Genomic DNA, 23,580 nt, shown 5'->3' on the forward strand with positions numbered 1-23,580 from the left:
ATTAGGGGAGGTATGAGGGAGGGGAGAGGAGTGAGATTAGACAAGGTATGAGGAAGGGGAGAGGAGTGAGATTAGACAAGGTATGAGGGAGGGGAGAGGAGTGAGATTAGACAAGGTATGAGGGAGGGGAGAGGAGTGAGATTAGACAAGGTATGAGGGAGGGGAGAGGAGTGAGATTAGGGGAGGTATGAGGGAGGGGAGAGGAGTGAGATTAGACAAGGTATGAGGGAGGGGAGAGGAGTGAGATTAGACGAGGTATGAGGGAGGGGAGAGGAGTGAGATTAGGGGAGGTATGAGGGAGGGGAGAGGAGTGAGATTAGGGGAGGTATGAGGGAGGGGAGAGGAGTGAGATTAGGGGAGGTATGAGGGAGGGGAGAGGAGTGAGATTAGACGAGGTATGAGGGAGGGGAGAGGAGTGAGATTAGGGGAGGTATGAGGGAGGGGAGAGGAGTGAGATTAGACAAGGTATGAGGGAGGGGAGAGGAGTGAGATTAGACGAGGTATGAGGGAGGGGAGAGGAGTGAGATTAGGGGAGGTATGAGGGAGGGGAGAGGAGTGAGATTAGGGAATGTTTCACTAGGGGATATGAGGGAGATGATAGGAGAGAAGTTCGGGAAGAATTGGTGGAGTAAGTTGGGTAGCAGCAGCATCAAGGCAGCAACACACACAATAAAATATTAGACAAACTTCTCAATGTCCCCCAGCTACTCGTTAATATCTACCACTAGGCTCTTCTGCTGGGCAAGCTCCTGATCAGTGGGATGGAGAAGGGTTAACATAAGAACATAAGAAATAGGAGCAGGAGTAGGCCAGTCGGCCCCTCGAGCCTGCTCCGCCATTCAATAAGATCATGGCTGATCTGATCCTAACCTCAAATCTAAATTCATGTCCAATTTCCTGCCCGCTCCCCGTAACCCCTAATTCCCTTTACTTCTAGGAAACTGTCTATTTCTGTTTTAAATTTATCTAATGATGTAGCTTCCACAGCTTCCTGGGGCAGCAAATTCCACAGACCTACTACCCTTTGAGTGAAGAAGTTTCTCCTCATCTCAGTTTTGAAAGAGCAGCCCCTTATTCTAAGATTATGCCCCCTAGTTCTAGTTTCACCCATCCTTGGGAACATCCTTACCGCATTCACCCGATCAAGCCCCTTCACAATCTTATATGTTTCAATAAGATCGCCTCTCATTCTTCTGAACTCCAATGAGTAGAGTCCCAATCTACTCAACCTCTCCTCATATGTCCGCCCCCTCATCCCCGGGATTAACTGAGTGAACCTTCTTTGTACTGCCTCGAGAGCAAGTATGTCTTTTCTTAAGTATGGACACCAAAACTGTATGCAGTATTCCAGGTGCGGTCTCACCAATACCTTATATAACTGCAGCAATACCTCCCTGTTTTTATATTCTATCCCCCTAGCAATAAAAGCCAACATTCCGTTGGCCTTCTTGATCACCTGCTGCACCTGCATACTAACTTTTTGATTTTCTTGCACTAGGACCCCCAGATCCCTTTGTACTGCAGTACTTTCCAGTTTCTTGCCATTAAGATAATAACTTGCTCTCTGATTTTTCCTGCCAAAGTGCATAACCTCACATTTTCCAATATTGTATTGCATCTGCCAAATCTCCGCCCACTCACCCAGCCTGTCTATATCCCCCTGTAGGTTTTTTATGTCCTCCTCACTCTCCACTTTCCCTCCCATCTTTGTATCATCTGCAAACTTTGATATGTTACACTCGGTCCCCTCCTCCAAATCGTTAATATAGATTGTAAAGAGTTGGGGACCCAGCACCGACCCCTGCGGAACACCACTGGCTACTGGTTGCCAGTCCGAGAATGAACCATTTATCCCAACTCTCTGCTTCCTGTTAGATAACCAATCCTCCACCCATGCCAGAATATTACCCCCAATCCAGTGATTCTTTATCTTGAGCAATAATCTTTTATGTGGCACCTTGTCGAATGCCTTCTGGAAGTCTAAATACACTACGTCCACTGGTTCCCCTTTATCCACCATGTACGTTATGTCCTCAAAGAACTCAAGCAAATTTGTCAGACATGACTTCCCCTTTGTAAAGCCATGCTGACTTTGTCCTATTAAATTATGTTTATCCAAATGTTCTGCTACTGTCTCCTTAATAATAGACTCCAAAATTTTACCCACCACAGATGTTAGGCTAACTGGTCTATAATTTCCAGCCTTCTGCCTACTACCCTTTTTAAATAAGGGTGTTACATTAGTTGCAGATAGAGTGAAGACCCCAGCAGCCAATCCCCTCCCAGCAGTGCCCAACAGTGATAACTTTATAATCGTTTCAATGACAAATGGGAATATTTTCTGTTAAAAAAGAAAGTTTTTTGTTACGTATGTAAACACAATTGTTTAAGTTTTTTTTTTACAGCTTTACTCAGCATCGAACTGCTGCAAAGTACAGGTGGTGTAGACACTAACGAAACACGGTTACACTCCATTCCAGTAATTAACTGGCTCATTAACACAACAGACATATCAGAAACTCAAGACCAAAAGCAATTCTCCATCCGCTCTGACCTCTCTGTCCTCGGCCTCCTACACTGTTCCAATGAAGCTTAGCAGAAGCTCGAGGAACAGCCCCTCATCTTTCGATTAGGCTCTTTACAGCCTTCAGGCCTCAACGTTGAGTTTAACAACTTTAGTTCATAACTTTTAACTCTGTTTCTCTCTCCGCAGGTGCTGTCTGACCTGCTGAGTGTTTCCAGCATTATCTATTTTTATTTCAGAAACACAAGAGTTCACCATTAAAACTGCAAAGAACATCATGAAAATCAGAGAGAACGGTTTGTGCCACACTATTTGCCTTATGTGCAAATATCAGCTTGTGCTCAAATCCTTGATTCAAAGTGAGGAGATATTTCAATCAGAGACAGTCATTAATTCGGTGCGAATGCTCTCTACTGTATAGCAGCTGCACCATCTAGTGGGAACTAACACCAAAACTACTGGCCATAAATTCTCACCTGATAAGACTTGCAATTAGACTGATCATGTCTCTCAGAAATGCCTCCCCTTAAACAGGGGGCAGACTGACTCCCCTGAAAGGGCGCAGGATTCTTTGCGATTCTCACAGAAAAGGGAGGGGTCACACCCCGATAATACGGTGATATGGGACCATTCACTGGGACAGTCAGGAAATCTCCTACTGCGTCCGCTCCTGGGCACACACCACCCTGATTTGGAAATATATCGGCCGTTCCTTCATCGTCGCTGGGTCAAAATCCCAACCTAACAGCGCTGTGGGAGAACCTTCACCACACGGACTGCAGTGATTCAAGAAGGCGGCTCACCGCCACCTTCTCAAGGGCAATTAGGGATGGGCAATAAATGCCGGCCTCGCCAGCGACGCCCACATCCCATGAACGAATAAAAAAAAAACACGACATTACAAAGCCACGCACTCCACACCTGGGATTTTCTGTTCATTGAAGATAAATCACAGGCTTGAAGTGTGCAAATTTGCAAAGTGTGCTCCCATCACAGGACAAGGAGCAGACACGATGGAACTTGTACCCCTTATGTCACCTTGCCCAGAAATCTCTATCTATTTGCTATTTATAATTTTGACAGCAATATGCACTAACAAACTTGTTGTCATTATAAATAGATAAGTTGATAACAAGGACAGCCCTCGTCAAGAGTGAAGAGTGATACAGTCAAAAGTCTTCTGTCAATCAATTAAACCTGTAGCTAGTTTTATGGGTGATGATCAGAGAATCATAGGATCATATGGCACAGAAAGAGGCCATTTGGCCCATCGTGCCTGTGCCGGCTCTTTGAAAGATCTATCCAATTAGAGGGGGCTGGGTTTAAACTTGCAACTTAGCAATTATTGAAAGGCATGGTCACACATAGGAGGAGAAATTCGACTCGCACCAAAAATTGGCCCAAAGTCGGTGGAGCTCACTGATCTGGGAGGGGGAAAATTGGTCAGTTCTCACACTGAGCTGGCTGGTCATGTCTGGGAGGTGGGGAGGGGGGAGGTAGTCCCGGTGAGTTAGCTAAATAGTAGCTGCATCTACAGTCGGCCAGAGGGCCTATACTGTCCGGAGTTTAGAAGAATGAGAGGGGATCTCATTGAAACATATAAGATTCTGAGGGGGCGTCACAGGGTGACTACTGAGAGGCTGGTTCCCCTGACTGGAGAGTCTAGAACTAGGGGGCATAGTCTCAGGATAAGGGGTCAAACATTTAGGACTGAGATGAAGAGAAATTTCTTCACTCAGAGGGTTGTGAATCTTTGGAATTCTCTACCCCAGAGGGCTGTGGATGCTGAGTCATTGATTATATTCAAGGCTGAGATCAATAGATTTTTGGACTCTAGGGGAATCAAGGGATATGGGGATCGGGCAGGAAAGTGGAGTTGAGGTCGAAGATCAGCCATGATCTTATTGAATGGCGGAGCAGGCTCGAGGGGCCGAATGGCCTACTCCTGCTCCTATTTCTTATCTTCTTATACGTTCTAAATCTGGTCAACATCGAGAATAGTCAAGCAAACTTTTTATTCAATAATAAACATTACAATCATTCTTCCTTAAACAACAATCAGAAAGAAAAAGAAAGAACTTGCATTTATATCGCGCCTTTCACCACCTCAGGATGTCTCAAAGCGCCTTACAGCCAATGAAGTACTTTTGAAGTGTGGTCACTGTAGTAATGCAGGAAACGCGGCAGCCAATTTGTGTACAGCAAGATCCCACAAACAGCAATGAAATAAATGACCAGATAATCTATTTTTTTCATTTAAAATGCTTGTGTAAAAATATAAGCGCCTCACAGGGAGAAAACAAGGAAGTAACCGTTCAATGAGATAATTACTGTACCCCGCCTGCTGCAATGATTCCTGTACAATAGGCAGAAACTAGGGGGACTCATGGGTAAAGTCAGCACTCGATAGCAATATTCTTATCGATTTTCTATTGTTGTCTCAGCAGAGTTAGTTCATACGGACGTTTAACTATCAAATGTCCGGAAATACAATCGCACTCCTTCATTCATCTGTCAGCATGTTCAGTACAAGGTACTTCTCCAGATCAGTTACTGCGCTGACTTTTCAAGGTCTAATGTTAGGCGGGGGGAGAGAGGAGCTCCCCACTACTTGAAAATCAAGTATTTTAATTTAATCAAATTTAAGGTATCTGACAAGAAATAGTGAAATCTCGGCAATTTTCTTTACTCCAACTAGAAATCAGTGCTGAATTCATTCTTTGCATCTTATACCTTCACCAGGGAGCTGGACCAGTTCCTGACTGGGGGGGGGGGGCGGGGGTCAGAGATCGCATCATACAGAAGGTAAATGGCTTTAGAGATAACGCTCGGTCCATGTCATCTCCTGGACTGGTTTCGATCGCCTGAGGTGGGGGGGGGGGGGTCGGAGAGGAATTTTCCAGACTACTTTTCCCATTATTTTATTCTCTGTTTCTTTTGCCTCTTCCAGGTGTTTACATGGTTGGGGGAGTGGGGGAGGGGGGAGTGGGGGAGTGGGGGAGGGGGGAGTGGGGGAGTGGGGGAGGGGGGAGTGGGGGAGGGGGGAGTGGGGGAGGGGGGAGTGGGGGAGGGGGAAGTGTTTAGTCACGATGCTCCAGAGAGTGTGGGGCAGGCTCGATGGACCATCTGGTCTTTTCCTGCCCCTCGATTTCGTACGTTCGCATTATTTTTACTTCCATTTTAATTCCAGTTCCTTTTTTAATGTAATAATTGCTTTGGCGAAAGCAATCTGTGCTCACTCATATAGACCATGTTAGCTCCCATGAATGTTTCTCTTGCTGTAAATTACGGGTAAGCAGCAGGACTGCATATTCACAGTACGTGTGTAAACTTTAAAGCCACGAAAGGAGAATGGTGCTTAAAAAGTTAACTCCGATGCCAATTGTTTGTTGTTCCCATTAAATGCTAATTACCTGCACTTCACTGAGTAATTATCCCAGTAGAGGACACAACACAATCACAGCCCACAGCACCAAGTACACCTTGTTTTATTATTGCGTACTTGCATTGTTGTATCGTGTGTTCGAGTACAGCTCACAAGGTCCCTGGAGAGAATCCTGTACATTCTGAACAGCTGAATAATTTCTTGCTGGACTCACTGGAAGGAATGGCAACCAGTTTTGTTACAGATTTCGAAGGTATTTAAAATTATGAAAGGGGTTTGATAGGTTGGATGCAGAGAAGATGTTTCCACTTGTGGGGGAGACCAAAACTAGGGGTCATAAGATAGTCACTAATAAATCCAATAGGGAATTCAGGCGAAACTTCTTTACCCAGAGAGTGGTGAGAATGTGGAACTCACTCCCACAAGGAGTAGTTGAGGCGAATAGAATAGATGCATTTAAGGGGAAGCTGAATAAACACGAGGGAGAAAGGAATAGAAGGATATGTAGATAGGGTGAGATGAAGTAGGGAGGGAGGGGGCTCGTGTGCAGCAGTGGGCTGAACGGCCTGGTTCGGTGCTGTGGACTCTCTGTAATTCCATGTGATGAGGACTGAAATGTGCTACAGTTAGCAATGCAACAGTAGGAAACTCTGAACATGTTTCCAAGAGAGTTCTGGGAATATCTAGAGGCAATTCCTAACAGAATTAATGGTGTTTTACCAATGAAAACATCACAATGGATTTAAGAGTGATCAATTAGGGTGCCAACAGACAACTGATTGTTGATCAATTAATTATCAATTGTCCTTCACCCTGAAGTATCTCTATTATAGAATGCAATTCAAATTCTGTCTGTCATGGCTAAATTTGAAATTTCTGAAATTGGGCCGATGTTATGGAAAACTCAACAACCTCACAATTAACCATCAAAATTCAGTTGTGGTCAGTCACAAAAAATCGATTTAACATTGCACCGTCCCAAATATACAGTGCAGAGTCTCAATTCTGAATAAGGCTCCTTCAAGTGGCAGTCTCTGTACTTGATAGATTGTCCTGCTGTGTGTGTACTGTAGTCGGTTTAAAGGAAGTCTTTGCTGTTTATGGATTCTGCAATGAATAATAAAATACACAAAAACAGAAAATAAAGGTTTAAGTCGTAAATTCATATTATAATAAATATTCAAACTTGAGCATACATGGCACACAACTAGCTTAGCCCATCCATCACCAGATCTGGTCTAGTCATCCATCACCAGATCTGGTCTAGTCATCCATCACCAGATCTGGTCTAGCCATCCATCACCAGATCTGGTCTGCCCATCCATTGCCAGATCTGGTCTGCCCATCCATTGCCAAATCTGGTTTGCCCATATCAAGGTCGACTAGGCCTTACTCTCCACTGCCAATAGATAAGAACTTAAGAAATAGAAACAGGAGTAGGCCATTCGGCCCCTCGAGCCTGCTCCGCCATTCAATCAGATCATGGCTGATCTTCAACCTCAACTCCACTTTCCTGCCCCATCCCCGTATCACTTGATTTCCCTAGAGTCCAAAAATCTATTGATCTCAGCCTTGAATATACTCAATGGCTCAGCATCCACTGCCCTCTGGGATAGAGAATTCCAAAGATTCACAACCCTCTGAGTGAAGAAATTCCTCCTCATCTCAGTCTTAAATGGCCGACTCCTTATCTTGCGACTATGGCCTCTAGTTCTAGACTCTCCAGCCAGGGGAAATAATCTCTCAGCCTTTACCTTGTCAAGCCCCCTCAGAATCTTATATGTTTCAAAGAGATCACCTCTCATTCTAAACTCCAGAGAGTATAGGCCCATTCTACTCAACCTCTCCTCATAAGACAACCTTCTCATCCCAGGAATTAATCTAGTGAACCTTCATTGCACCACCTCTAAGGCAACTATATCCTTCCTTAGATAAGGAGACCAAAACTGTACGCAGTACTCCAAGTGAGATCTCACCAAAGCCCTGTACAATTGTAGTAAGACTTCCTTACACTTGTACTCTAACCCCCTTGCAATAAAGGCCAACATGCCATTTGCCTTCCTAATTGCTTGCTGTACCTGCATGCTAACTTTTTGTGTTTCTTGTACCAGGACACCCAAATCCTTTTGAACACGAACATTTAATAGTTTCTCACCATTTTTTCCTAACAAAGTGAATAACCTCACATTTCCCCCATTATACTCCATCTGCCACCTTCTTGCCCACTCACATAGAAACATAGAAAATAGGAGCAGGAGTAGGCCATTCAGCCCTTCGAGCCTGCTCTGCCATTCAATATGATCATGGCTGATCCTCTATCTCAATATCATATTCCTGCTCTCTCCCCATACCCCTTGATGCCTTTTGTGTCTAGAAATCTATCTAGCTCCTTCTTAAAGATGTGGAGATGCCGGTGATGGACTGGGGTTGACAATTGTAAACAATTTTACAACACCAAGTTATAGTCCAGCAATTTTATTTTAAATTCACAAGCTTTCGGAGATTTCCTCCTTCCTCCTTAAAGATAATTAGTGACTTGGCCTCCACAGCCTTCTGTGGTAGAGAATTCCACAGGTTCACCACCCTCTGAGTGAAGAAACTTCTCCTCATCTCAGTCTTAAATGTCCTACCCCGTATCCTGATACTGTGACCCCTCTTCTGGACCCCCCCCAGCCAGGGGAAACATCCTCCCTGCATCCAGTCTGTCCAGCCCTGTCTATGTCCCTGTCCGTTTCTCACTTAACCTGTCTATATCCCTTTGCAGACTCTGTGTTCTCCTCACAGCTTACTTTCCCACCTAGCTTTGTAATACCCCCCACTACTCCACAATCATCCTGGAGAACAAAGATAGCGCTAGGCTCCTTTTCTCCACCACGCCCACCTCCTTAAAGTCCTGTCCCCTGCCCTCTTTGCACTTACCTCTATTTAAAGTGTGAGGAGCTCACGGATTTCCTCATCACCAGGATAGAGACGAACCGTTCAGCTGCCTCTGCTGCCTCCCCTTTCCCTTGCTGACTAAGCCTACCTCCCCCCACCCCCTCCAGACCCTCTTTCATTCTAGCCCTGACCCCCTGGGATTGGCCCTGGTATCAGCACTATTCCTTATTATAAGCATTCTATACCTGTCCAATGTTAAATACAGTAAACAAACATTCGACGTACCTCCAAGGCCTGAGCAGGCTCCTCAATTGTTCCATTTCCCACAGCATCATTCTTCACAGAAGATGAAAGAAACGACACCTCACCTGTAACAGTCATGAACATATTCAAGATAAGGGCATCCAGGTGGCAGGAAATTAAACATTGTCATTTATTGAAGTAGTTGAGCGAACTGGCGGCAGACATGGTTAACACACTGCCCTTCGACCTCTGGGAGCTGTGTTTTAACCCACCCCAGACTGAAAGGAATGAGAGTCTCCTCTCTCCGTCACCTGTAAGGGTCCTTTGCTCAACAAAATTATAATGGGTGTGTCTCTATACCAGAAAAAAAGTGGCCACAGTTTGGGATAAACTGGTAAGTTCACTTACAGAGACATTAAGAGTGGTCGGCTCGGGAAACTGAAATGTCAAACTGGTGCAAATGAAGTTGATTCTAAAGTTGGACTTAGGGTCGATTTTTTGGGGGCTTTTCTGCCGTACTATAGCTGATCTGGGAGTGCTGGTTCTAGCGTTGGATGCCGAAAGTGGGATCATGTTCCATTCACTATCGCTGATAACTCTCACTACGATAAGAACAAAAATTAAATAAAAACAAAAAGGTTAAAACTCCCACATCCTGCAGATTTTCTGAGTTACGTTGCCAATGAATGTAAATTAATGCCAAATTAGGGGCAGTTTTTGTGTTGCTTGTGCCCACTAGGAACTGAGTTGAGACTTGTCCCAATTCATTTAACATAGGACCCCTGCAACCAACGGGGGAAACTTCCCCTTCATTGGCCTGAGGTGAAAATTCAATGGGGCAAATTACCATTTTCACCCAATGGGCAGTAGTCTGGCAGAGCAGAATGCAAACCTGTTATATAACTTTCCGATTTTCAACCTAATGACATCAATGGAATGGATATTGGTTCTATATAACGGGCAGGATCTATATAACGGGCAGGTTCTATATAACGGGCAGGATCTATATAATGGGCATGTTCTATATAACGGGCAGGTTCCATAATGGGCAGGTTCTATATAACGGGCAGATTCTATATAACGGGCAGATTCTATAACGAGCAGGTTCCATATAACGGGCAGGATCTATATAACGGGCAGGATCTATATAACGGGCAGGATCTATAATGGGCAGGTTCTATATAACGGGCATGATCTATATAACGGGCAGGTTCTATAACGGGCAGGTTCTATAACGGGCAGGATCTATATAACGGGCAGGTTCTATATAACGGGCAGGTTCTATAACAAGCAGGTTCTATAACGGGCAGGATCTATATAACGAGCGGGTTCTATATAACGGGCAGGATCTGTATAACGGGCAGGTTCTATATAACGGGCAGGTTCTATATAACGGGCAGGATCTATATAACGGGCAGGTTCTATATAACGGGCAGGATCTATATAACGGGCAGGATCTGTATAACGGGCAGGATCTGTATAACGAGCGGGTTCTATATAACGGGCAGGATCTGTATAACGGGCAGGATCTATATAACGGGCAGGTTCTATTATGGGCAGGATCTATATAACGGGCAGGATCTATATAACGGGCAGGTTCTATATAACGAGCGGGTTCTATAACGGGCAGGTTCTATATAACGGGCAGGTTCTATATAACGGGCAGGAGATCTGTTCTGTTAGATTACTGACCATGCGATGATGATGAAAATTTACCCCTGTATCTACTGCAAAACCTTCTCTCCAATTCTCATTTCTTTCCCAAGCTGTCAGTATATTTTTTAAAAATTGTCTTTGTTTAGAGGCCTCCTCCATGGTGCTCGGTAAACATTCACTGCAGGCGACAGCTCGTGGAGTGAAGCTGATGTGCTGGGGTGAACATCTGGCAAACCATCTCTCGCCTTCAGCACATCTGCTGCGCAGAATGGAAATCTCCTGATTGCCAGTCACATAGAGGTTGCTGGCCTGTGTATGACCTAATGCTCAACAGTTGTTATAGGAATAGCTTCTCCTGCTTTCTCTGATGAAGAACAGGAATTAATAATCAACAGGGTGACATTCAGAACGGAAAAGGAAATGTCAAAACACATCTGGACGCTACCAAATTCAGCGCTGGTTTCCGGATGTGATCCATGACTATCTCCCTGCTCTACTCGATCCAAACGTTTCCATACAAACTCCGATCTGACTTTTTACTTTTGTCGTTCAGAATTGTTCCATTACAAATGATTCAGATTAAAAAGTGATTACTCATACCAACATCTGTATCCGTTGACCTTATGGAGATGAGGGTCACTTGGTCTTTATCGGTAACGGTTCTGCGTTAATTTTGTGGAAAAGAAAAACACACTCAGGAGGTAATCTCTTAATTACAAATCCAATACAATTTGGTTTTCAGGTTGGCAAGATGTAACGAGTGGAGCGCCACAGAGATCAGTGCTTGGGCCTCAACCATTTACAATGCCCACGATTTGTGGTCCGCTTGATTTCCTCTCCATTTTTATTAATTTCAATGGACAGAAAATTGTGCAGGCCGCGAATTGGCGAGGTCACGTGGGTACCTGAATTCATGAGGTGTCCCCCAACACGTGAAGTTCTGCGTCATCAGTGTTAAATCATAAAATCTGCTCTTCAGTCTGAAGCAAGAGGGCATTTTAGTCCAGAGTAATTTGCAAAACCCTAGAAAAGGACCAAAATACACCATCCTATTAAAACCCAATAATGGCGATATTAGGACAGGTGACTAAAAGCTTGGCCAAAGAGGTAGGTTTTAAGGAGTGTCTGAAAGGAGGAGAGAGAGGTCGAGAGGCGGAGAGGTTTAGGGAGGGGATTCCAGAGCTTAGGGCCCAGGCAGCTGAAGGCACGGCCGCCAATGGTGGGGCGATGACAATCGGGGATGGGCAAGAGGCCAGAATTGGAGGAACGCAGAGATCTTGGAGGGTTGTAGGGCTGGAGGAGGTTACAGAGATAGGGAGAGGGGTGAGGGCCGTGGAGGGATTTGAAAACAAGGATGAGAATTTTTAAATCGCGGTGTTGCTGGACCGGGAGCCAATGTAGGTCAGCGAGCACAGGGGGTGATGGGTGAACAGGACTTGGTGCGAGTTAGGATACGGACAACAGAATTTTGGATGAGCTGAAGTTTACGGATGGTGGAAGATGGGAGACCGGTCAGGGGAGCATTGGAATAGTCGAATCTGGAGATAAGAAAATCATGGTTGAGGGTTTCAGGAGCAGATGGGCTGAGGCAGGAGTGGAGAGAGGCGATGTTATGGATATTTTTTCCTTTACCTTAAGTGAAGAGAGATTTTTTAAAACGGTAAGTTTTTGAGGGACAGGCATGGTTACTGATACAATGATGTCACTACACTGCTGATCACGGCAGCTTCACTCTGTATAAATGCGATCAAGTGTCTTGGCAAGAATTGCAGGCCATTGGACAGTGAATAGTGTTGTCACCATTAGTGGCATCACATAGCAATTCCTCTTTAGATTTTACAAATTAACATTCCTGGGCAAAGAGTTTCACACAACAGGAATACATATTGGGAATGAATTCCTGATATCCGTGGCTGAATTCCCAATATGCATTTGGGAAATTCTGCCCCCGACTTGCCAATTTGTAAAATGTGCCCCCTCATGAACTGTGGAAGGAGAGACCTTCACTGTGAGTTTAAATGTCTGTATCTAATCTCTTCTACTCAGACTCTGTTATTTTAATAAATTATACTCACTTGTCCGGTGTGCCATCTTTTGTCTCTGTTCAAATAAGAGAAATAAAGTTACTTAAACAAATTGTGAAAAAGATAAATAAGACTGACCATTTTCTTGAGTACGTGTCACTCTGTCAGTAATTTTTCTGCTGCATTTTTCCATTTAAGTCCTACAGGGTTCAATTCTTAACACCTTTTAACAGGACCAAACCACGATGCAGGGTCTGATGCTGGTACGCACATAAATCATACAGGAGCTTCACACCACGAGTGTAATTTTACAAGTTGCCACCGTGAATGTATACTGGAAGTTTGTGGAGGGATCGGGAAGGTGTTTTCTTGTGCCTGTATTCCCAATATACGTCCCTGCGGGAAAGACTGCACCACAAACACGAACTTGGAAAACTGCACCCCATTTCTAGAAGTGTGCGATTTGGTTGATGTCCGTATCTGCACAGGAAACATTCAGTCCTGTAGAGTATTTGACTATCTCTCTAACTTCCACACTCATTCCCAACCAGTATTTATCCAGTTCCTTATTAAAAGGAGTTTGTTGTTTCCACTTTGCGGTCTGTTCTATTAATGTGTGTTTGGGGGCACAGGTTTTTTTCTAACTTCCTGCCTCATTTGAAGCTTGTTAATTTTAAACCTAGTTCTGTGCTCACAGTACAAGTCACATTACCCGCCTACATTTGAATCCTGCACAACTTACTGACGTTGTACAGTTAGGGGTATGGCCGATAAGCCAAAGGAAGTGATTTTGATGTTGTATCTGGCCTTAGTGGGAACACACCTGGATTATTGTGTTCAGTTTTAGTCCCCATATTATAGAAACAATATAGTTATTGGAACGAGTCTAAAGGATTTCTCAGCTTAGAGGGCTGAGTTATATTAACATACGAACAATGACGAATGGGAGAAGACCCACTGGTCCATCCAGCCTGCCCCATTAAAAAGTGATATCTTGTGTACCACAGTATGTACACTTTCCACCCCACCCAAAACCATGTGACCTCCTGGGAGAGGCAAAAAACGATAAAAACCCAGGCCAATTTGGGGAAAAAAATCTGGAAAATTGCTCTCCGACCCCTTTGGTGATTGAAACTAGCCCAGGAGATCACTGTGGCCCTGATCAATGTCATGCAGTACCTATCTGGTTATACACGGTGACTTCTATTCACTGGGAAAAGAACCACTTTTTATTTTAAAAATCTTTTTATGAAGGAAAGATTGTCCACCATGGGAATCTACTCGAGAGAGAGAGAGAGAGCGAGAAAAGAAGAATGAAAGAGAGACTTTTTAAGAGGTGGTCAAAATTCTCACAGCTATAAAGGAATTGGATTCAGGACAGGTCTTCTGTTGGGCACAGAATTCAAAGTCTCGGGGCACAAAGTTTCAAGGTAAGGGAGCTGAAATTCTGGGGTCCCTGTTCCACAGCCAGAAATGCAGCAGTGCAGGACTTCCATGTGCTGTAATGTCCGACATTAACCCTGTCAGAAATCCTGGAGTCCCCTCATTTGTACAACACTGGGCAGAAAAAGAAAGAACTTGCATTTATATAGCGCCTTTCACGACCTCAGGATGACCCAAAGCGCTTTACAGCCAATGAAGCACTTTTGACGTGCAGTCACTGTTGTAATGTGGGAAACGCGGCAGCCAATTTGCGCACAGCAAGATCCCACACACATCAATGAGATAAATGGCAATGACCTTAAACCTGTGTCCTCTGGTTATCTGTCAATGGAAACAGGTTCTCCCTATCTACTCTATCAAAACCACTAGGTTACTATGAATTGCAATCATAGAATGATGCAGCACAAAAGGAGGCCACTCGGCCCATCGTGCCTGTGCTGGCTCTTTGAAAGAGCCAACCTATTACTCCCACTCCCCAGCTCTATCCCCACGGCCCTGCAAATATTTTCCTTTTCAGTTATGCTGACCCGATATTTCACCATATGCTAATGACCAGCAAATATTTTACATGGCACCATAACCCATCCAAACAAGCAATCCAGCAGCAGTGGGTGAAAAACGCACAGCAGTGGGCACAGGCAGAAAATACGATAGCACTAAATATGGGGAAACTGTTGCTTATACATTTAGGGGACTTCAACATTTCCTTGTACACACTCTTTAGACAAAGTACTGAAAAGGGAAGTATTACTGTACCTCGCTTTTTCTTTCGATAGTTTCTGCATTTGAATCTCAGTACAATGAGGCTGATGAGAACCACAATGGCAATTATAAGAAGCAGAACCAAAATGAGGTTTTCTAAAATAACAGAAAGTGGAGACAATAATTAGATAAAAAGAGCTTGGTTAAAAATAAGTATCATTACCAAGAACCTTAGTAACGGGAAGAGAAAGAACTCCCATTTTTATAGTGACTTTCGGGACCTCAGGACGTCCCAAACCACTTTACAGCCAATGAAATACTTTTGAAGTGTAGTCACTGTTGTAATGTAGGAAACTCAGCATCCAATTTGCGCACAGCAAGATCCCACAAACAGCAATGAGATAAATGACCAGGATAATCTGTTTTTAGTGATGTTGGTTGAGGGTTAAATATTCGCCAGGACACTGGGGAGAACTCCCCTGCTCTTCTTCAAAATAGTGGCCGTGGGATCTTTTACATCCACCTGAGAGGGCAGACAGGATATTCATTAATTGATAAGGCTATTAAAATTTCATACGAGATCCTTGGCTTTATAAATAGAGGCATTGAGTAAAAAAGCAAGGAAGTTATGCTAAACCTTTATAAATCCCTGGTTAGGCCTCAGCTGGAGTATTGTGGCCAATTCTGGACACCGCACTTTAGGAAGGATGTCAAGGCCTTGGAGAGGGTGCAGAGGAGGTTTACTGGAATGGTACCAGGGATGAGGGACTTCAGTTATGTGGAGAGACTGGAGAAGCTGGGATTGTTCTCCTTAGAGCAGAGAAGGTTAAGGGGAGATTTAATAGAGGTGTTCAAAATAATAAAGGGTTTTGATAGAGTAAATAAGGAGAAACTGTTTCCACCGACAGGAGGGTCGGTAACCAGAGGACACAGATTTAAGGTAATTGGCAAAAGAACCAAAGGGGAGATGAGGAGAATTTTTTTTACGCAGCGAGTTGTGATGATCTGGAATGCGCTGCCTGAAAGGGCGGTGGAAGCAGATTCAATAATAACTTTCAAGAGGGAATTGGATATAAACTTCAAAAGGGAAAAAGTTGCAGGGGATCTTTTACATCCATGAGAGAGGGCAGACGGGGCTATGGGGAAAGAGCAGGGGGAGAGGGACTAATTGGATAGCTCTTTCAAAGAGCTGGCACAGGCATGATGGGCCGAATGGCTTCCTTCTGTGTTGCATCATTCTATGATTAATCTGATCCCAATAATATGGAGATTATTAACATGAACCCCAATATTCATTAATCTGAACCCCTATAAAACAGTGATCATTCATGGGAATCTCAATAACTTAGTGATCATTGTGAACCCCAATAACACAGGGATAATTTCTTCAAAAACACTATTAAATCTGTCAAACACAACCCGCTTATAACAAATCCATGTTGAGGTCCTTGTTATGTCGTTTATCCAGTACCAAGTTGCGATAATCTCTGAATAACCTACAGAGCTGAACTAGTGACTGTCAATGGTACATTATATAAGTGAGTGCCCCACACAGTGCTTTGTGCTGAGAACACTAATCAGAATATTAACTGTGAAAGTTCGTCCCAGCTGTTTCACAACCTGCCTGATTTCTGTCCATTATCTTAGTTGTTTGATGAGACCCTTCATGTTATTTGTGGTTTATTTTATTCTCATATAATTTTCACAATTGTAAAATACAAACTAAACACAGACAAACCTCACCGTGACAGCAAGCAAAGATGTGAAACGGACACATCAGCGTGGTTTTAATGCAGCTCGTCTAGAAAGGAAACCCACCTCATCAGACACAGCAGCACCCATTCCAACCCACACTGCATTACTAACCAAAGGAGATGGAGACAAAGCAAGAATGGACACGACAGCAAAGTGCTCGAGAAGAGGGGCCGATAAATTCTCTCCAGTTTATTCAACTTGGGCAACAGAATTTGTATTTGATTCCAGTTGAACTTGTAAGAAGAAAGGAATCTACATGATTGGGCAAGACCATTGAGGTCTACCTTGCTGGTCTCTGTTGGGTTTATATAGGATAGTGTCACATATCCCTATTGCTCTTATATGGGGATATTATGGGATATTGTCCGACATCCTTTATCTCTAATACAAGTTCGAGAACTGGCAAACACTGAAAATGTCTGGTTAATACTTTTTTAAAATTAAATCAAGTCAATGATATAATAAAAACACAACCCCTTACATACAGGTGAATATGAGGTCGGTCTCGATGACAACTCAGTTGCAAAAGATTAAAGTTATCAGAAGATGGGAATCACGTCATCTTTGCTGATCACATTAGCCTCAGACAGAGAAGTTTGAAGTCTCTCCCGGGAGCTCCAGTGTCTTGTTGTAACTATTGGTTTGTTCAACAAATAACAACATCCCACTCCCCCCTTCACTCCGTCCCCCGTCCTCCCCACACCCGCCCCCCACCTCCCTACTCGCCCCCCTACATCCCCCCTCTCTGCCCCAACTCCCATCCCCCTCCACCCCCCCAACCCCCCCCACAACATTGATACAGAGCAGCCTGTGAAATGAATGGTTCTTACTGGCAGCTGAAGAACTTCCAAGTGAAGCTCCGTTGGTGACTGTGTCATTCCTGGAATTGTCACTCAAAGGTGGAGACGGCCCTAGTGATGTGTAAAGATAATCAAATCTTAAGTCATATATCATCACACGAGAGAGCAGAACTAGAAAAGGCAAGGCCAACACAGCCTTGAGGTAGCTCTCGTACTAATTTAGTTAAAGTGGAGACACTTACCCTGGTGTCTATCAAATTCATAAATGCAACAACAGACTGATTAAAATTAACCCACAGGGACTGATGCGTTCATGACATAAAGAAGAAAACAATCTATCATAGAATGATACAGCACAGAAGGAGGCCATTCAGCCCATCGGCCCTGTGCTGGCTCTTTGAAAGAGCTGTCCAATTAGTCCCACTCCCCCCTGCTCTTTCCCCAAAGCCCTGCATTTTTTTCCTTTTCAAGTATTTATCCAATTCCCTTTTGAAAGTTACTAATGAATTTGCTTCCAGCACTTGACCCCGGTCCCACTAAACTCCCGACCACCCATCTTCCTCCCTAGCCCTCATGGTATCCAATGTTACAAATGGATCCCTCTCCTCAGTCACTGTCCCTCCCTCTTTCAGAACCGCCACTATTACCCCCCTCCTCAAAAAAAACCCACCCTCGAACCATCTGTCCTCACTAATTACTGCCCCCTCCAACCGCCCTCTCCCCTCCAAAGTCCTTGAACATATCGCTTTCAGATCAATGCTCACTGTTCCTGCTCCCCTCTGTCTGACTCCCTCCAATTAGGTATCCGCCCCTCCCACAACCAACGACAGGAGCAACATTCTCCGTGTTTGTGGCACATTATCCCTCCTCGACGTGTTCAACACAATTGACCACACCATCCTCCCCCAACGCCTCTCCTCCATTGTCCTGTTTGGTGGGACTGCCCTCGCTTGGTTCCACTCTAACCTACCCAATTGTAGCCACAGCATGTCTACCAATGGCTTCTCTTCCCTACCCCCTATACCGTGACCTCCAGCATGCTCCAAGGATCCATCCGTAGCCTCCTCCTCTTCCTCATCTCCACGCTGCCCCTTGGCAACATCATCTCCAGATGTGGGATTAGCATCCACATGTACTCTGATGACATCCAGCAGCTCTCTCTCCACCACCACTCTCAAACCCTCCACTGTCTCTGTGCTGTCAGACTGCTTGCCTGATATCTGGTCTTGGATGAGCTACAATTTTTCCCAAGTTAATATTGTGAAGACTGAAGATATTGTATCCTCTCCACCGACTCAACTGCCTCCCGGCCACCATGTTAGGCTAAACCAAACTATTTGTATCTTCAGCATCCTATTCAACCTTGCACTGAGCTTCCAACCTCCTGTCCTCTGCACCATAAAGACCGCCTACTTCCATTTCCATAATATCACCTCTGCCCCTGCCTCAGCCGATCTGCTGCTAAAACCCTCATCCATACCACTATCACCTCCAGACTCAATTTACACCAATGATCTCCTGCCCGGCCTCCCATTCTTCACCCTCCATAAACTCCTGCTGCTTGTTTCCTGTTCCACATCCAGTCCCAATCACCCATCTCCTTTGTCTTCACTGACTTACATTGGCTCCCAGTCACCCGATCCCTTAAATTAAAAATTCTCATCCTTGTGTTTAAATTCATCCACTGCCGCACCCCTCCCTAACCCTGTAACCTCCACCACACTGCTCCCTAACTCTGTAACCTCCATCAGTGCCACACCCCTCCCTAACTCTGTAACCTCCATCAGTGCCACACCCCTCTCTAACTCTGTAACCTCCATCAGTGCCGCACCCCTCCCTAACTCTGTAACCTCCATCAGTGCCACACCCCTCCCTAACTCTGTAACCTCCATCACTGCTGCACCCCTCCCTAACTCTGTAACCCCCATCAGTGCCACACCCCTCCCTAACTCTGTAACCTCCATCAGTGCCACACCCCTCCCTAACTCTGTAACCCCCATCACTGCTGCACCCCTCCCTAACTCTGTAACCTCCATCAGTGCCACACCCCTCCCTAACTCTGTAACCCCCATCACTGCTGCACCCCTCCCTAACTCTGTAACCTCCATCAGTGCCACACCCCTCCCTAACTCTGTAACCCCCATCACTGCTGCACCCCTCCCTAACTCTGTAACCTCCATCAGTGCCACACCCCTCCCTAACTCTGTAACCCCCATCACTGCTGCACCCCTCCCTAACTCTGTAACCCCCACCAGTGCCACACCCCTCCCTAACTCTGTAACCCCCATCAGTGCCACACCCCTCCCTAACTCTGTAACCTCCATCAGTGCCACACCCCTCCCTAACTCTGTAACCCCCATCAGTGCCGCACCCCTCCCTAACTCTGTAACCCCCATCAGTGCCGCACCCCTCCCTAACTCTGTAACCCCCATCAGTGCCGCACCCCTCCCTAACTCTGTAACCCCCATCAGTGCCACACCCCTCCCTAACTCTGTAACCCCCATCAGTGCCGCACCCCTCCCTAACTCTGTAACCCCCATCAGTGCCACACCCCTCCCTAACTCTGTAACCCCCATCAGTGCCACACCCCTCCCTAACTCTGTAACCCCCATCAGTGCCACACCCCTCCCTAACTCTGTAACCCCCATCACTGCTGCACCCCTCCCTAACTCTGTAACCTCCACCAGTGCCACACCCCTCCCTAACTCTGTAATCTCCATCAGTGCCACACCCCTCCCTAACTCTGTAACCCCCATCAGTGCCACACCCCTCCCTAACTCTGTAACCTCCATCACTGCCGCACCCCTCCCTAACTCTGTAACCCCCATCAGTGCCACACCCCTCCCTAACTCTGTAACCTCCATCACTGCTGCACCCCTCCCTAACCCTGTAACCTCCACTAGTGCTACACCTCCCACCTAACTCTCCATTTATCTGACACCAGCCTCTGGTGCTTCCCCCCTTCTTCTGCCCCATCATTTGCAGCTGTATTTTCAGCCTCACGCTGTGGAATTCCCCCCCCCCCCCCACAAAAACCCTTTACCTCTCCACCTCTTTCTCCTCCTTTAAGAACCTCCCTAAAACCCTCTTCTTTCACCAAGCTTTTAGTAACCCCTCCTAATATCTCCTTCGTTGGCTCACTGTCCACTTCCTCCTGAGGATGTTTTTCTCTGTTGAAGGTGCTACATAAATGCAAATTGTTGTTGAAATAGCAGGTAGTGGAATGTCATACAAACGGGTTATGTGTTTGCTGATTCCACCAATTGTCCTTTCTAGGCTGTAATTGTACTTCGAACTACAAGTCTACAGAGTCAATCTGACCAATATGCAACATGACGGTCATTACCAAGTGTGAGCCTCTTGTCCAGGACACCGGGGAGAACTCCCCTGCTCTTCTTCGAAATAGTGGCCGTGGGACCCTTTACACCTACCCAAGAGGCATTGGCTTAACGTGTCATCCGAAAGATGGCACCTCTGACAGTGCAGCACTCCCTCAGTATTGCACTGGGAATGTCAACCTGGTTTTTGAGGGCTTATGTTAAATTGGAAAAGTTAAAATTATAGAAATATAAGAAAGAGAATGAGCAATAAGAGATGATGGAGGCAAAGGGAAGGCAGAGTGAGCAGAAGTAAAGCATTTAAACTTATTAATTTAAAATTGCCTTTTAAATATTTACTTTAGTCATACAGGTTTAATATCACAGTAATAAAGCTACCCATGATACTGACTATCTTTATTACCATAATCTACTTGTTTCAGTGTCAGTATTTGAGATGAAAATGTTAATAACGGCCCATCATTTATTAAACTGCAATTCCATTGGGCCTACCGGCAGCTTAAAGGTGTATTCACACTAAGTTTCGAGCTGATTGAAGCAGTTTCGGGTCCGCACTGATGGAGTGTAAACCAGGTATCAAACTGGGCACTATGAAGTGAACAGGAGTGAGACTAGCCTCCTCCAGGGAGACCCACTCTTCTGCCTCCAGGTCCTGATTCCAGATCCAGGCTGACTTTGCAGCAGTGGTACTACATTCATAGTGTGAACACGGCCTAAGAAAGGATTAATTTGGACGGGTACTCGGGTATGCAGCTGTTCAGTGTTTGCTCAAAGGGGAAGGTTAACGTTGAACCCTGGCAGTTCTCTTTTCCAATTCAAATAAAAATAAAAAGAAAGAACTTGCAATTATTTAGTGCCTTTCACAACCTCAGGTCGTCCCAAAGCGCTTTACAGCCAATGAAGATACTTTTGAAGTGTAGTCACTGCGGCCAATAGTATTTTTCAAATGTGGGACTCTCTCCCAGACTGGGGGTAATTTTAATTTTTATTGTTGGGTGAGAAATGGGTGATAGTGAATGGGCCGCCCGTCTTACATCTCACCCCATTTTCTTTTCCACAAATGTCATCTTGGTATTCTCTTGTTTGATCTGCTGCACTGTACAGGTCATTTGCCCCAGCTTGGAGCTCGACTTGTAACTGACCCATGTGTGCGTGGAAGGCACTCGGGTATTTGGAAATCATCATGTGGCTACAATGGACAGGATTTGCCTCAATTGCTTTCAGATATTGTTACACCCTTTTCATTGAGTGTAACATTGTATTCTCCAGATGTTGGGAAATTCCACAAAACTACTAACACCTGGAAACTCACCCGTAATGTTTTAAGAATTCACTCTGCAGTATCTGTTTGGATAAACACCAGGAGAAACACTCGGGAGCAAGTCAAACAACAGAGACTTGAACGAAAATTACTATCCCGGTAGTCGCACGATACAATGATAATGGAGTTATTGACTAATCACAGCAATCAATCTCCATCAATGAGTCTACAACAGACCCGGACATGAGGTGAGGAAAACTCCCAGTGGTGGAGAGCTTTGGGAACCATTGGTCCAAAGTCACCTGTTCCCCCCGAGCCACACTTACACTTATCGTGTCTCAAATAACTCAGATACTGTACCCCAAAATATTATTTTCTGAGAGCAATCTACCTAAATTGCATTTGAATGAATCAACACTTCCTGCTTCCTCTGTCTCCCCAGGGAGCCTGTTCCATAGACTGACCACTCCCTCACTGAAATATTGTTTCCGCAGATCAGTTTTTGAATTTACCCCCTTCGAGCGCAGGCCATGTCCTCTGGTTCTACTGTTCTGGATGAGGTGGAACAGCTTGTCATGGTCGACGTTATCTAGTCCCTTAAGAATCCTAAAAACAGCAATCCTAGCACCTCTCAACCTTCTCTTTTCCAATGAGAATATACCCAATTAACATAATCAGTCTTCATAATCCAATCCCTCCATCCCCTCAAGGGACACATTATTGGTTTTTTATTCACAGCAGGACCAAGGCAGGTCTTGTGTAAAACACAATGTATTCGTTCGTCCTTCCACATCGAAGAAGACAGCCAAAAATATCATGTCATTTTCTGCAGTGAGTTCTTTGATGACTGATGAGGCCAATTTGCTCTGGGAATGAGCAAACAGTGAATCCCGGATAGACCAGGTTGGGAATCTTGAGTTTTCAGGTGAGACTTGCTCAGCTTGTGTTTACATTCAGCATCAGCAACACGACGGGTCCCATAGTAGCAGGTCCTTCATGGATGGTTTTTCACCGTGATCTCTTATCTTGAGAATCATACAGCACACACAAGGAGGCCTTTCGGCCCATCGTGCCTGTGCCGACTCTTTGAAAGAGCTATCCAATTAGTCCCACTCCCCTGCTCTTTCCCCATAACCCTCCAAATTTTTCCTCTTCAAGTATTTATCCATTTCCCTTTTGAAAGTTCCTATTGAATCTGCTTCCACCGCCCTTTCAGGCAGCGCATTCCAGATCATCACAACTCACTGTGTAAAAAAAAAATTCTCCTCATCTCCCCATCTGATTCTTTTGCCAATTACCGTAAATCTGTGTCCTCTGGTTACCGACCCTCCTGCCACTGGAAACAGGTTCTCCCTATTCCTAATTCCTATTTACTCTATCAAAGCCCTTTATAATTTTGAACACCTCTATTAAATCTCCCCTTAACCTTCTCTGCCCTAAGGAGAACAATCCCAGTTTCTCCAGTCTCTCCACATAACTGAAGTCCCTCATCCCTGGTACCATTCTCGTAAATCCCCTCTGGACCCTCTCCAAGGCCTTGACATCCTTCCTAAAGTGCGGTGCCCAGAATTG

General features: G+C 45.0%; 1 protein-coding gene across 5 annotated transcripts in view; it reads right to left on the reverse strand.

Moving 5' to 3' along the window:
* Positions 1-4,520: 4,520 nt before the first annotated feature.
* The window catches only part of LOC137331049 (endothelial cell-specific chemotaxis regulator-like), a 55,363-nt gene continuing 36,303 nt past the window's right edge, over positions 4,521-23,580 (reverse strand). For all 5 annotated transcript variants that reach the window (XM_067994653.1, XM_067994646.1, XM_067994677.1 and 2 more), the window contains 6 exons: positions 17,440-17,520; positions 14,909-15,010; positions 12,761-12,785; positions 11,286-11,347; positions 9,072-9,154; positions 4,521-7,016 (listed from right to left, as the gene is read on the reverse strand). In XM_067994653.1, coding sequence (XP_067850754.1) covers positions 7,008-7,016; positions 9,072-9,154; positions 11,286-11,347; positions 12,761-12,785; positions 14,909-15,010; positions 17,440-17,520 — 362 coding nt within the window. In that variant the 3' untranslated portion in view covers positions 4,521-7,007. The remainder of the gene's footprint in view (positions 7,017-9,071; positions 9,155-11,285; positions 11,348-12,760; positions 12,786-14,908; positions 15,011-17,439; positions 17,521-23,580) is intronic.

The sequence above is a fragment of the Heptranchias perlo genome, chromosome 1, assembly GCF_035084215.1.
Source record: "Heptranchias perlo isolate sHepPer1 chromosome 1, sHepPer1.hap1, whole genome shotgun sequence".
Taxonomy (NCBI): domain Eukaryota; kingdom Metazoa; phylum Chordata; class Chondrichthyes; order Hexanchiformes; family Hexanchidae; genus Heptranchias; species Heptranchias perlo.